Source organism: Salmo salar, chromosome ssa27, assembly GCF_905237065.1.
Source record: "Salmo salar chromosome ssa27, Ssal_v3.1, whole genome shotgun sequence".
Classification (NCBI taxonomy): Eukaryota; Metazoa; Chordata; class Actinopteri; order Salmoniformes; family Salmonidae; genus Salmo; species Salmo salar.
In genome coordinates, this window is record NC_059468.1 from 8439460 (window position 1) to 8455255 (window position 15796).

The following is a 15796-nucleotide window of genomic DNA, read 5'->3' on the forward strand; positions in this document are numbered from 1 at the left end:
GCTAACGCTATACCAGCCCATAACGTCAGCTAGCTAGATGCTCTGGCAGTCCTAAGTTCATCAAGTGGTTTGAAAGTCATTCTAGAAAGCTACGATAACTCTAACTATAGTTAGCTAACACTCTCTATGCTGCAGAGTAACCTTAAGGCATAAAATAGCTAGCTAAGCCTCCCCAATACCTAATTTAACTAGCTAACTAACATAAGCTAGCTAGCTAGCTAGCTAGCTAGGTAATTCGACACCGTCAAAAAACGAACAGTTTACTATAACTGGTATTGTATTGTATGACTTACTTACCCGTTAGCAGTCTGGTGGTCTCAACTCTGCAGGCATCTGCCAGCTAGCCTAGCTTCCGATGATGCTATCAGAGACACGAGGCTGAGCTCAGCTGCTGCTGTCCATGAGGCAGACTGTCATCTGGCAGTGCACTGTGCAGTAGCAGGCCGGGAAGGGGTGACGGGTCGGAGTGTGACGCAGTTCCGGACGGTCAAAAGCGTCTGGCTGGCTATGCATTTGTTATTTTCTTTCACATGAACTATTATGAAAAATATACATTATTGATTTAAATGAATAGTACCTAATGTAAAATATCAGATAGAAGCATGTTATGCATATGCAACTTGCGAGGGGACTCGGTGGGGGTGCCAGCGATTGAATCAGGGTGGCCGTGGCCCCCCGTGGTCCCCCTGGCCACCCCTTGGCGGCGCCACTGGCCTACGCGCTGTCTATTATCTATGCATAGTCACTTTACCCATACCTACATGTACAAATGACCTCAACTAACCTGTACCCCCGCACATTGACTCTGTACCGGTACCCCCTGTATATAGCCTCGCTATTGTTATTTTATTGTGTTACTTTTTATAATTTTTTACATTAATTTACCTGTTGTATTCGGCGCATGTGACAAATAAAATTTGATTTGATGTTCGGCCATGGAAACCCATTTCATGAAGCTCCCGACGAACAGTTCTTGTGCTGATGTTGCTTCCAGAGGAAGTTTGGAACTCTGTAGTGAGTGTTTCAACTGAAGACAGACAATTTTTATGCGCTACTCGCTTCAGCCCTCGGCGGTCCCGTTCTGTGAGCTTGTGTGGCCTACCACTTCACGGCAGAGCCGTTGTTGCTCCTAGACGTTTCCACTTCACAATAACAGCATTTACAGTTGACCGGGGCAGCACAAGCAGGGCAGAAATGTGACGAACTGACTTGTTGGAAAGGTGGCATCCTATGACGGTGCCACGTTGAAAGTCACTGAGCTCTTCAGTAAGGTCATTCTCCTGCCAATGTTTGTCTATGGAGATTGCATGGCTCTGTGCTCAAATTTATACACCTGTCAGCAATGGGTGTGGCTGAAAAAAGCCAAATCCACTCATTTGAAGGGGTGTCCACATACCTTTGAATATATTGTGTATATATCCCATATTATTTTGCATGTTCTGACTGCTCCTCATTCTTGAGTATAAAACAAGTGCACAGTAATCTAACAGTGAGTCAAGGCTGATGATAGAGTACCATAGTACATAACTACTGTGTGTGCATCTGTGTTTGTTTATGTACATGCATGTTGCTACAGTAGCCTGTAGGAAGTGGTGAGCTACTGTTTAACACCTCTGAGCGTTCTTTGACATCTCTATTCCAAAATGCCCGTCATGTCGAATGCCCTCTCATTCTCAATTTCCTCCTCTCCCCTCTCACTCATTCGTTCCTTGTCCCACCGCTCCCCTGTTTGTCCCGAAAGCATTATTGAGGCCAGGATATTAATATCATTCCATTGAGAGAGAGAGAGAGAGAGAGGAAAGAGGTGACGACATGCAACCATGAAAGCCTGGTATTCATCTGCTTGCTCTAGTTACCGTCTGTCCTCAACAACTAATAGGGAAGTCAACACTCACTACCCCACAACTATATTACCTCTATTTATTGGAAACACTGACTTCATTTGTGGTCTCTGGTCCCACATACTAGAACTATTCTCGTAATCATAGTTTGCTAAGGCCGCTTCAGGTTACAGTCCACTGGAAGTCAGCCTAACATTCAACCATATTAGGCCTGTGTGACATACTGTATCTATCTCCACTCACATGCACTGTCCTCATTGACATGTCTCACCTCCTTCTCACCTCCTTCTCTTTCTCCCTCAAACTACCCGGCCCCTCCCTGTCTTTCATACCCACTGGTTGGTTGGTAGGCCCTGGTCTGTGTTGGTGGATTGGGGCTCAGGGGGCTGTGGTTGCTGGGACCTGGGCCTATTCTCTGCCACTCTGACGCCTCCAGGCTTCACATTAAACATTCAACAACTCAGCAGTTTGCTTCCTGAATGCTCCTCTAATTATAGAACCTCGTAGCCTGACTCTCCCTTTTTATCTCACTGAATCAGAGGGGCATTCATACGTGTGTATCTCTTATGCAATACATAAGTGTGTGTGCGTGTGTGTTTTTGTTTGACGATGTGTCAGTGTGTGAATGACTGGGTGTATAAGTATGTGGGTGCGTGGCGTGTGTGTTCGAGTGCTTGTAATGGGGTTATTCCAGGGTATTCCTGTTGCTTCATTTATTTTGAAAAGGGATGCGAGACTGGCTGACCACTCCTCTCTGCCAGCTTCAGTTCTGAGGTAAATTCAGAGGAAACACAAAGTCTGCTTTCTCTAGGTGCTTCCACAGAATGGCCAACGACTGTCTCTGGCTCTCAACTCCTTTTAAAACTCCCACATCTTCCATTGCCTTATAAAACTGATAGTGTGGGGGGGCTCCAAATGGCCTCCAAATGACCGCCAAACACTATGAATCAGTAGGTAGCCAGATAATGGCGCTTTTAGCTGAACAGAAGGACATGTTTCCTTTTTAACCCAGTTTTCACCTAGTCTCATCACATCACGACATGACTCAACTGGCCTGGTGTTTGAAGGCGGCAGCAGTCTTGGCCTGCCCAGCATGTGAGCGAGACACGGCGATGGCCTCGTCACAGAGAGGGGAAGAGAGAGAGGAACGAGAGGGAGAGGTTGAGAGAGAGGTGTAACTGTGTCGTAGCCACAGGGGCAGTTCACTCTGTTACCTCCCTCTATCTTAACTTCTGCCAGGAGAGATTGAAAGATGTCGATAAAGAGAACAACACACTGAGAGGCATCTCACTGCCTCATGCTGCTGTCACCACCTTCATTATTTTTATTTATTGTTTTTATTTTTATTTAACCTTTATTTAACTAGGCAAGTCAGTTAATAACAAATTATTATTTACAGTGACGGCCTACCCCGGCCAAACCCTAACCCGGACGACGCTGGCCGCCAATTGTGCGCCGCCCTATGGGACTCCCACTCACGGCCGGTTGTGATACAGCCTGGAATTGAACCAGGGTCTGTAGTGACGCCTCTAGCACTGAGATGCATTGCCTTAGACCGCTGCGCCACTCGGGAGGCCCTTTATTAACCTGTTATTGCGCCCTTCTGCTCTAATGAATTTAGTCTATTAAACCAGTAAACCTGAGTTCCCAGAGACTCATCCCAGAGACACAGGCCTCAGTCCTCAGTTAGAGCTCAGGGCTTACAGAGGGTTTACCAGCTCGTCTGCCTACCCCACTGGCTGTCAGTCTTTGTGAACAACCACACAGTGACATGAATTGGATTGTTTGTGTGACGGTGAGCTTTAATTACTTAGGCCTACTGGAGTATAGTACTGTATCAGTAGCCTACTGGAGTATAGTACTGTATCAGTAGCCTACTGGAGTGTAGTACTGTATCAGAAGCCTACTGGAGTGTAGTACTGTATCAGTAGCCTACTGGAGTGTAGTACTGTATCAGTAGCCTACTGGAGTATAGTACTGTATCAGTAGCATACGGGAGTATAGTGCTGTATCGGTAGCCTACTGGAGTATAGTGCTGTATCGGTAGCCTACTGGAGTATAGAGTTGTATCGGTAGCCTACTGGAGTATAGTACTGTATCGGAAGCCTACTGGAGTATAGTACTGTATCAGTAGCCTACTGGAGTGTAGTACTGTATCAGTAGCCTACTGGAGTATAGTACTGTATCAGTAGCATACGGGAGTATAGTGCTGTATCGGTAGCCTACTGGAGTATAGTGTTGTATCGGTAGCCTACTGGAGTATAGAGTTGTATCGGTAGCCTACTGGAGTATAGTACTGTATCGGAAGCCTACTGGAGTATAGTACTGTATCGGAAGCTACTGGAGTATAGTACTGTATCGGAAGCCTACTGGAGTATAGTACTGTATCAGAAGCCTACTGGAGTATAGTACTGTATCGGTAGCCTACTGGAGTATAGTACTGTATCAGAAGCCTACTGGAGTATAGTACTGTATCGGTAGCCTACTGGAGTATAGTACTGTATCAGAAGCCTACTGGAGTATAGTACTGTATCAGAAGCCTACTATGCCCCTTTGTGTTAGTTTGTGTCAGCCATATCTCTGAATATCGACTATATCCCTGAATAATATGACATTTACACACACACAAAACATATTGATTTTATTAAGCATAATCAAAGTTGCCAAGGTGAAATATAGCACAACGGTATAATAGGGACATCCCCAGTCTTCCCTTTTACTTTGGTTGGAAGTCCCTGGTCAAAAATAGACCCATGGTTTTATTGTCTTCATTTTGCATTATGTATTTGCAGAGGCTTTGTAAAGTGTAACCCCAAAACAGCTCTGACTCAGCGGCTTGTGTAACAACTATCGGGTTTTTCAGTGGCACATCGGTATTATATCAAATTGACTTACAGTAAGTTGGTGTGTGCGTGCATAGAGGCAGTATGTAGGTTCATAGGGTTCCTGGGAAGGATGGAGGATCCTAAAGTACTTAGACTGTACAGTTTCAGTGTCTTGTGGAAATAGAATTGCTGAGACTAGGCCAAACAAACTGAAAGCACAAACTGGCCCCACTTAATGTCCAAGAAGAGTAATGTCTCTGTCAAGAGGCTCTGCATACAGTTGACTCACCTTGCAGCAGCAAGCATAACAATATCTGACATGTCTGAGAGGTTTTTAATTCAGAAGACAAGAAACTAGAGCTGCTTAGAGGCTAAATAAAATGTCATTAGGGTAATTGTACATCACAGCGAGAGATTGCGTGTGTGCGTGTGTGCGTGTGTGCGTGTGTTTGTGTGCGCGCGAGCGAGCGAGCAGCAGTCGAGTGGGAGGACAAGTGAAGGAAAAAGCGTGTGCCGATCACAGAACCTAGACCGTTGAGTCTTCAGCCTGTTCATGCCCATCTGCCATGCCTCCTCACTCACACTCATCCCTCTTTCTATTTATGTCTCCCTGTCTCTCTCTCTCTCTCCCAAGTCATGTAGGGGCTACATTAATTTTATATCCCACAAAAATTATCCGAAAAGGTCTAACTTTGGATACTAGATGCTTAAACTATCAAAACCCTTCCAAATATATTGTTACTTGACAAGAATACTTTCTTAATGCCAGAGATGACACATTTGTTAATGTAATGAAAGTTATATAATGCCATTTACACAGAACAGTAACTGAGTACAGCTCTAATACCCACACTGAACAAAAATATAAACGCAGCATGAAAGTGTTGGTCCCATGTTTCATGAGCTGAAGTAAAAGATCCCAGAAATGTTCCAAATACGCACAAAAAGCTTATTTCTCTCAAATTTTGTGGACACATTTCTTCACATCCCTGTTAATGAGAATTTCTCCTTTTACCAGGATAATCCATCCACCTGGGGGGGGAAATTGGCATGCTGACTGCAGGAATGTCCACCAGAGCTGTTGCCAGATAATTTAATGTTCATTTATCTACCATAAGCCGCCTCCGTCTTTTTAGAGAATTTGGCAATGCGTCCAACCGGCCTCACAAACGCAGACCACGTGTATGGCGTCATGTGGGCGAACGGTTTGCTGATGCCAACGTTGTGAACAGAGTGCCCCATGGTGGCGGTGTGGTTATGGTATGGACAGGCATAAACTATGGACAACGAACACAATTGCATTTTATTGATGGCAATGTGAATGCACAGAGATACCGTGATGATATCCTGAGGCCCATTGTCGTGCCATTCATCCGCTGCCATCACCTCATGTTTCAGCATGATAATGCACAGCCCCATGTCGCAAGGATCTGTACACAATTCTTAGAAGCTGAAAGTGTCCCAGTTCTTCCATGGCCTGCATACTCACCAGACATGTCACCCGTTGAGCATGTGTGGGATGCTCTGGATCGACGTATACAGCAGCATGTTCCAGTTCCCGCCAATATCCAGCAACTTCGCACAGCCATTGAAGAGGAGTGGGACAACGTTCCACAAGCCACAATCAACCGCCTGATGAACTCTATATGAAGCAGATGTGTCGCGCTGCATGAGGCAAATGGTGGTCACACCAGATACTGACTGGTTTTCTGATCCACGCCCCTACTTTTTTTAAAGGTATCTGTGACCAACAGACTCATATCTGTATTCCCACTCATGTGAAATGCATAGATTATGGCCTAATTTCAATTGACTGATTTTCTTATATGAACTGTAACTCAGTCACATATTTGAAATTGTTGCATGTTGCGTTTATATTTTTGTTCAGTATAGATTGAAGGAGAACCAGATGAGGAACTTCTTTATGCTTTTTAACATTTTAATTTGTTACCAAAGGGAAAAAGGGTATTTTCATAAGAGCTTTTTCTCTTGAAAGCCTTTTACAGAATCACGCATTTTCCTTTACCTCTGAAAAGGAATCTCATAGGAGACATATGAACAGAATTATTTTCTGACAGTCAGTGTAGTACACTTTTACACAGTTTCCAGGGACAATCTATTTTTGTCATCAAGTTCAGCTTGAAGTGACACGAACACACACACACACACACTTGGGTGTATGGCAACTCTCACAGAGTCATGTAGACATAAAAAGGCACTCACGCAGGGCTATATAAAGCTATCATCCGCACGCACGCACACACACACACACACACACACACACACACACACACACACAGATTGCAATTATGTTTCATCATAGGAGAGTAGGGGCTAGTGCCAACCTGAGGGTACAGTCTTAGAAACAAAAAGGTGCTATCTAGAACCTAAAAGGGTTCTTCGGCTGTCCCCATAGGAGAACCTTTTGAAGAACCCTTTTTGATTCCAGGTCGAACCTTTTTTGGTTCCATGTACAACCCTTTCCACAGAGGGTTCTAGGGTTGGGAATTGCCAGGGACCTCACGATACAATGTTATCACAATACTTAGGTGCCGATCTGATATATATTGTGATTCAGTATTGTGATTTTTATTTAATTTAATTTATTTTTTAGCGATTCATTGTTCCAAACATATTCCTGCAGAGGGACAGGAGAGAGCCATGAGAAAACGAGTTTTGATGAGTCATAGAAATAAAAGTGCAGAAAGCTAATTGGCTCCCTGTTTAAAAAGAAGATGGAGAACAAGCTATAAAGGAAAACTATTGGAATTTTGTTGCAGGTACAGCAAACTAGCGCAAAAATAATTTTGCGATATTGTCAAAACGGTATGATATATCATCAAAAATAATATCCCGATATGTAACTATCTGTTTTTTTCCACCATCGCTAGAGGGTTCTACATGGAATCCAAAAGGGTTCTATGTAGAACAGAAAAGGGTACTCCCTGGAACCAAAAAGGATTCTCCTATTGGGACAGCCGAAGAACCTTTTGGAACCCTTTTTTCTAAGAGTGTATGATGAGAGGGCAATTACCAATTCTGCTGACTACATGACAAAAGTATGTTGACACCTGCTCATTGAACATCTCATTCCAAAATCATGGTAATTTAATATAGAGTTGGTCCCCCCTTTGCTGCTATAATAGCCTCCACTCTTCTGGGAAGGCTTTCCACTAGATGTTGGAACAGCTGAGGTCGGGCACTGATGTTGGGCGATTAGGCCTGGCTCGCAGTTGGTGTTCCAATTCATACCAAAGGTGTTTGATGGGGTTGAGGTCAGGGCTCTGTGGAGGCCAGTCAAGTTCTTCCACACCGATCTCGACAAACCATTTCTGTATGGACCTCGCTTTGTGCATGGGGGCATTGTCGTGCTGAAACAGGAAAGGGCCTTCCCCAAACTGTTGCCACAAAGTTGGAAGCACAGAATCGTCTAGAATGTCATTGTATGCTGTAGCGTTCAGATTTCCCTTCACTGGAACTAAGGGACCTAGCCCGAATCATGAAAAACAGCCCCAGACCATTATTCCTCCTCCACCAAACTTTACAGTTGGCACTATGCATTGGGGTAGATGGTGAAGAGTGATTCATCACTCCAAAGGACGCGTTTCCGCTGCTCCAGAGTACAATGGCGACAAGCTTTACACCACATCAGCCGACGCTCTGCATTGTGCATGGTAATCTTAGGCTTGTGTGAGGGTGCTCGGCCATGGAAACCCATTTCTTGAAGCTCCCGATGAACAGTTATTGTGCTGACATTGCTTCCAGAGGCAGTTTGGAACCCGGTAGTGAGTGTTGCAACCGAGGACAGAAGATTTTTACATGCTTCAGCCCTCGGCGGTCCCGTTCTGCGAGCTTGTGTGGCCTACCACTTCGCGGCAGAGCCGTTGTTGCTCCTTGACGTTTCCATTTCACAATAACAGCACTCACAGTTGACCGGGGCAGTTCTAGCAGAGCAGAAATTTGACGAAGTGACTTGTTGGAAAGGTGACATCCTATGACGGTACCACGTTAAATGTCACTGAGCTCTTCAGTAAAGCCATTCTACTGTTTGCCTATGGAGATTTCACAGCTGTGTGCTCGATTTTATACACCTGTCAGCAACAGGTGTGACTGAAATAGCCGAATCCACTAATTTGAAGGGGTGTCCACATACTTTTGTATATATAGTGTATATAAATTGCCATTATTTTTATACTCCGTAGCTATCCATGATTCAACAGTGGCCCTTTCACTTCACCCCGCCAGCCAAGCAGATCAGGGAGGGAAGAGGCACCATGGTTACTGCACTGCTGCTGGGATAACATAGAATGTTTATTTCCACCTCATCGCGTGTGTGTGTGTGTGTGTGTGTGTGTGTGTGTGTGTGTGTGTGTGTGTGTGTACGTCTGTAACGTGGTGGAAATCTACTACAGTTTCATCAATATAGTTAAATGTTCTTCTTTCAACACAACCTGGGATGATAGCCTGTAGCCTTTGTCTAACGCTATCCCTATGGGTCAACCTGTCTTAACTGTGGCTATTGGCTGTTATTAAGGGTTGTGCAAGGCAAGAGAGCAAGCAAACAGACAACATCCAGTTCTTTCAGCCAAAGTCTCTTATCGATTGGTGCTGCTATCTGTCAATCACTGACCCAATAGTATTTCAATCAATCAGGGCTAGCTATATGCAGTATCTATGTTAGCCCAGCCCTTTTCCTATATACCCTTCTGTCAACAAGGGCCGAAGTCTGATGTTTTATGACTCATACTGGTTGATCCTCTGTCTGTGTCTGTCTCTCAGCCTCCTGCACTCAAAGGCTACTACTGGAATCAGAATCAGATTTGCCTTGTCATAGACCTGTCATAGACCTGTCATAGACCAGGCATACTTTAGGAGGAGGAAAACAGGCCAGGACACAGTTATGACGCTGTTATGACACAGTGTGTGCTTAGAAGGTGGGTATATATAGGCTACCTTAAAGACAGTGGCACAGATTCTGAATATCAACCCTCATAACCCTCCCTCTGATTCTCTCTTGCCCTTTCCTCTTATCTTAGCATGACATTACTTTCTGCATACACACACCCTCTCACCTATAACACTGTATCAATACACACATACATTAATCAGTGCTATAATTACCAGTGTCTGCATTATATATATGAGTAAATGACAAGAGTACATGTGTTATTTGTGTGTGTGTGTGTCAGTGCATACATAAGTGCCACAGTCACTGAGTGGGTCGCTGTTTGCTCGGCTCCTAGTGCGCATCGTCATGGCAACCGCAGTAGAAGCGCAGTGTGAAGTGGAGAGCAGCTTGCGACGTGTGTGTGTGTGTGTGTGTGTGTGTGTGTGAGAGAGAGGGTTTCATATTGACGGAGAGAGACAAAGGAGAAGAGCAGATGAGAGAAAGAGAAGGAATGAGAGGATAAATAATATAGGAGCTAATTGGACTGATGAATAAGTTTGCTTCCTCTTCAAGACACATTATCTCATCATCATTAGTAAGTAAAAAATGCAAGTATTTCGCTTTCCAAATGGCTGTATCTAATGAGGAAGTGTGAGTCAATGAGCATGTCTTTATCAGTGATTATGCCAGGTGTCTATGTGTGTGCATAGTGTCATTTATTTATTCTTCCTGACTATCTGCGCCAAGAGTTAATTGTGAAGTAATAACAGCGAGAGAGAGAGAGAATGAGGAAGGAGGGGAGAGGTGTGTCATACTGAGCATGCTCCCTGTGCTCTCTGCTCTGCTAACTTCCTGTTCTCTTCTTCCACCTCACAGACGGTTGATTGAGAGAGTGAGAGACACACACACAGAAGAGAAGAGGAGAAGAAAAAGAGAGAAAAGGACTACAGAAGAAAATCGGACCGGAGCAGCCACCAAGAAGGATTTAAGACATTTTGAATAACCCACAAAGAGGTCGTTCTATACATTTTATAACGTTCCTCTATATTTTTTTCCTCCTCGTTTGAATTGAGAACCATTTACTAAGGAGTGACAGTGACGTTTCCTGTTGTATTCATTCTCCTCTTTGTGGTTTACAGTAACAGTTTACTGTAATTTTGGACCCCAATGTCGGTTTGGACGAAAGCACACCTGTGACTTTTCTCACATTCTTGATTTGGAGCATCTGAGTGTGAGAGGTGTGAAAGCTAGTGGGAGGGAAGGGGAATTTTGTCTATTTCTTTCTTTCTCTTTCGTTTTCTCGCCTATCGTTCCATTTGTGGGTTTAAGAGGAAGAGAAAAAGGGTTTCCAACTGGGTATCAGTGACATTCCGTTCTGGTTTCACCCGAGGACAAGTACTCCCGAGTGTGAATTGGAGTGTGTTTGTGTTAGTGTGTGTGAGGCAAGCTTCCTTACGGTCATATAAGACTATAATAAGAGCGGAAAAGGAAAGACACTACCGTGTGTCACTTTCTGGGAAAATGGGATCGGAAAAGGACTCGGAATCCCCCCACTCCTCGGTGAGCGGCATTCCCAACCCCAAATGCCGGGCACCGGGAAAACGCCACGGACGCATCTCCTTCCACAGCCTCTTCCACAGCAAACGGGGTTCCCGGAGTGCCAAAACAGGGGCAGCCACCCCTTTATCCCAGCTCCACAACCAACAGCATCAACAACAGCAACTCGCCCCCCTTGTTCCCCCCGTAGTCCCTTCCACACCTAACCCAGCCCCTACCAACACCACCACGGACGTTCCCCAGGGCCCAGCCACTGCTCAGACCTCCACCCCAGCAGAGCCCCTTTCTTCTAGCCAGACCTCCCTGGGTCCCCCCCAGTCCTCCAGCTCCACCACCTCCAGCGCCTCTCCTCCAGCAGACTTCCTGGAGTGCCCCCTGTGCCTGGTGCCCCAGCCCCCCGAACAGCTCCCTGAGCTGCTGGGCTGCAGCCACCGCTCCTGCCTGTGCTGCCTGCGCCAGTACCTGCGCATCGAGATCACTGAGAGCCGCGTCCACCTCAGCTGCCCCGAGTGCTCGGAGCGACTGGCGCCTCATCAGGTGGCGGACATCTTGGGAGACGCAGCGCTGCTGGAGAAGTATGAGGAGTTTCTGCTGCGACGCTGCCTGGCCTCCGACCCAGACTGCCGCTGGTGTCCCGCGCCCGACTGCGGGTAAGAATCAACTCTCATTGTTTCCTGGCCTTAACCTTAATCTGAACCTGGGTGTAAACCTGAACCTTAAGCCTAGCTCTATAGAGTCATCACTGTCTAGCCATGCAGGAAGGAGTGGAAGAACCTTAAAGCTCTTTCTGACCACAAATAGGATTTCAACCCCTAACCCCGAACTTAAACCTTACCTTTACCTAACCCCTACCCTGAACACTAACCATAACCTTTTTTTTTTTTGCAGAGTCATGCTTTCAAAGCAGTGTTCTGCAAATTATATCATAAGTCCGAGGCTGATTGTCGTAAACTGGAATGACCTACAGTATTATAACAAGCTTTATTGGCTCTGGCAGAGGTGACAGTTGGCACTATGAGGGTGAAAGGAAAGGTTTATAGCCTAGAATTCTCTAAGTGGGTTAGAATGTCAGACTATTATGTGGTTACAAGGGGAATGACAATGCTCGGAGGCTGATCGTTTAATGTGATATGGGGAAATTTCTGATGAGCTGGTATGAGCATGTTTTGTGTGTGTGTGTGTGTGTGTGTGTGTGTGTGTGTGTGTGTGGGAGGGAGGGAAAGCACAGATTCTCTATGATGGTTATATTCAAAGGAAACATGTCTGTTTGATAATGTGAATCCTGTCAGACAAGGGGAAGGACCTAGACAGTGGGCTGGACTATAGATGACCTACATTCTAAAGAAACCAGAGTGACTCAATACACTACCATTCCCTTCCTACAGTCCTACCATGGAAAGGTCTAGTGTGGTTTGTGCCACCTAGAGTGGAGGTTTCCAAAGCAGTACATTGTGTGTGTGTGTGCGCAGGTGCACGCGTGTATATGTCTCATCATTGACCCACTTGAAGAGTGCAGATTCCATACACATGTATGTTATAATGGTACTAACTACATTGTCATGTAAGGAATATGTGGTCTTGGTTATTGTAAATTGGCCTGGATTGTCTCTGGCAATAGAGTCGCTGGGATATATTTGTCTCAATTTCTTTCTTTCTTTCTTTCTTTCTTTCTTTCTTTCTTTCTTTCTTTCTTTCTTTCTTTCTTTCTTTCTTTCTTTCTTTCTTTCTTTCTTTCTTTCTTTCTTTCTTTCTTTCTTTGTCTTTCACTTCTTCTTTTTTAATCTGTTTTTCACTGTCACAAAAACCACAGACTCCTTATCTCTTTCTCACTAGAATGATCACACACATACACACATATACAGAGACACACACAGATACACAGACTCAATCAATTACTTTTGTGAACGGCTCCTTTAACTCTTGAGCTTCATTGTCCTTTCGTCTCATCGGTCAGTTCCCTTTCCATTCCCCAATCAGACCTCACTCTACCTGATTGACAGTGAGAGACAACCAATCAGATCAGTGATCGGTCCACCGGTCGCTCCGCAGGCTGTCGGTTGCTATGGTGACTAGTGATGTGGCATAGAGGTAGCCAGTGTTACCAGGGGTAACAGAGAGGTTGGGATTTCTATAATTGAAGTGATCATTACACACTCACTGGACTGAGTGTGTGTGTGTGTGTGTACAGAGTTACAGACAGTGTATGTGTGTTTCTGAGGGTTCTGTCTATCTCACTTTTGTATCTGTATTACATTTGTAATGTTGAAAACAAAGCCGTTTCACACCATTTAAAGCAATGAAATCTTGGACACTAGATGTGGCTGTCAGAGTGCATTTGCTCCGAAGGTGCAGCTTGTAAGCATTGTACTCCTCAGATTGCCACCGGTCAAAGCCATGATGTCAGTCATTATCGTGCTCCACCGCAGCAGAACCGACTACTCAAATGCAGCGTTAACATGGAATGTTCCTACAGGGAAAAGGCTGCCTTGGCAACTTGTGTCTCTGCTCTGTTACAACAAGTCATTGAGCTTCGGCTTGAAGACATGTTGCCAGATTGAATAAACAAACAGTCATTGGGAAAGAAACTAGCTCAAACTGGATTTAAGGGGCTGCTAGAAACTGTGTTAAAGGGGAAAACCCATAGTGCTGGAAACATTTCCCCTAGTTTGAGGTTTTGAAAGAGAGAGTAGGGATTCAACAGTTTCGGTATTTGACATCTGGTTTGCCTGTGTAATGGAATGCTGGAGGCCTTTAAGAGAGCGGTGGTCAATAAGATTGAGTGCTCAGCTTGAATACCAGTACCTACTTTCAAAGCAATAGTTGTGTGACGGATCGTATGTCATTTTTAGCATTGTTTTCTGATGAGAAAGAGAGTAACTTCCGAATTAAATTCAGTTTTGCTCAGTCTGTCTTTGAACACTGTCACTCACTAGTAGTGTTGTATTAGATTAAATACCATTTCATCTTTACATACAGTGCTTAATGATCTTGTTACATTGTCGAAAATATAAGAACCCTGCCTCCCCTCATGGTGATGTGGCAGCCTACTTCCTGTGTTGAGCACAGGAGGTTGGTAGCACCTGAATTGGGGAGGACGGGCTCGTGGTAATGTCTGGAGTGGTATAAGTGGAATGGTATCAAATACATTAAACACATGGTTTGATGCCATTCCATTTGTTCTGTTCCAGCCATTATTATGAGCTGTCCTCCCCTTAGCAGCATCCACTGGTATTGAGATGTTTGTGTATGGTGTCATGCAGATCAGCCTGGTCTCATAGACTAAACGTAACATAGTAAACGTAAATCCGGGACACTCAAGTTAGTATGATATGTTACATTTGGTATGGTTACATAAGACAGATGGTGTTCAGAGATAGATGGGAGGGGTTGAGTGGAGCTGAAGGGTCGGACTAAAAACAACAAGATTACTAATGTAAAATATACTGTGTCTGTAAAATGTGTACAGGTTCAGAACTTTTGTGAAACAGCACAGTTAAAAATATATGGCAAATAGAAATCAAAACTGAATGGTCTTCAGAGATCGATGGGAGGGGTTGAGTGGAGCTGAAGGATGGGACTAAAAACAAACAAAAGATAACTATTGTAAAATACACTGTGTCCGTACAATTTATATAGTATTTATAAGCTGGAAGTAGAAGCCTAACTGTTGCTGTCCATTAGTTTACTCCAATTAGGGGAGGGATGGTAGGGTTAAGGGAAAATAATAAAGGAAAATATATTTACAAAAAAATATATGGGGGATTGGAAATGATGCAGACAATTACATTGATGGAAGCCACAATCTATCTGCAATATTAAAACTGATTAACCCAAAAATAATAGTTGGTCGGGGTGGATGGGTGGGCGTATAACGCGACCATCTAGTAACCAAAAGGTTGTGACTTTGAATCTCATCACAGACAACTTTAGCATTTTAGCTAATTAGCAACTTTTCAACTACTTACTACTTTGCAACTACTTAGCATGTTAGCTAACCCTTCCCCTAACCCTTCCTCTAACCTTAACCCTTTAACCTAACCTTAACCCCTAGCCTAGGTAATGTTAGCCAGCTAGCTAACGTTAGCCACCTAGCTAGAATTCTTAACATATCATATGTTTAGCAAATTCGTAACATGTACTACGCTTTGCAAATTCATAATATATTGTACGATTTGCGAATTCGTAACATATGTAATAAGAATTGTAATTCGTAAACATATCATACGAAATGGGTGATGGACATCCAGAAAATAATACATACCGTAACATATCATACTAAATGGAGTGTCTCGGATTTACATACAGAATAATACGAAATGCTCTGAGATCAGGTTGTGTAGATGCAATTCTGATAATATGCTATGAAGTTTAGCTCTTGGTCGTTTTCCCCTCATGCCCTTTATTTAGGTTACTCTAGACAGCCTGAAATCACCTTTTGCCTATTTCTCCTGCCTCTCTTTTTCCTTAACTCTTACCCTTTGTTCTAACATACTCTCTCCACGGCTCAGTAAATGTAACCATTTGTCCGGCTACAGTGTATTTACATTTGACCTTAACCACTTCCTCCAAGGCTGCTGTGTTCCCTCTCTCTTTCTCAGTGCAGTGATGTAGTTTTCACTTTGCAATTGATTTCGCATTAGCCGAATTGTGCCTATAAAGGTTTTCTGAAAATCAAACATCTCCCT

At 44.2% G+C, this 15796-nt stretch overlaps 1 protein-coding gene across 1 annotated transcript in view; it reads left to right on the plus strand.

Annotated features, from left to right (window-relative positions):
* The window catches only part of LOC106588464 (E3 ubiquitin-protein ligase RNF19B), a 30490-nt gene that overhangs the window by 4801 nt on the left and 9893 nt on the right, over positions 1–15796 (plus strand). Inside the window, exon 2 of the mRNA XM_014177529.2 lies at positions 10431–11761. Within this exon, the coding sequence (XP_014033004.1) occupies positions 11076–11761 (686 nt within the window). The 5' untranslated portion in view covers positions 10431–11075. The remainder of the gene's footprint in view (positions 1–10430; positions 11762–15796) is intronic.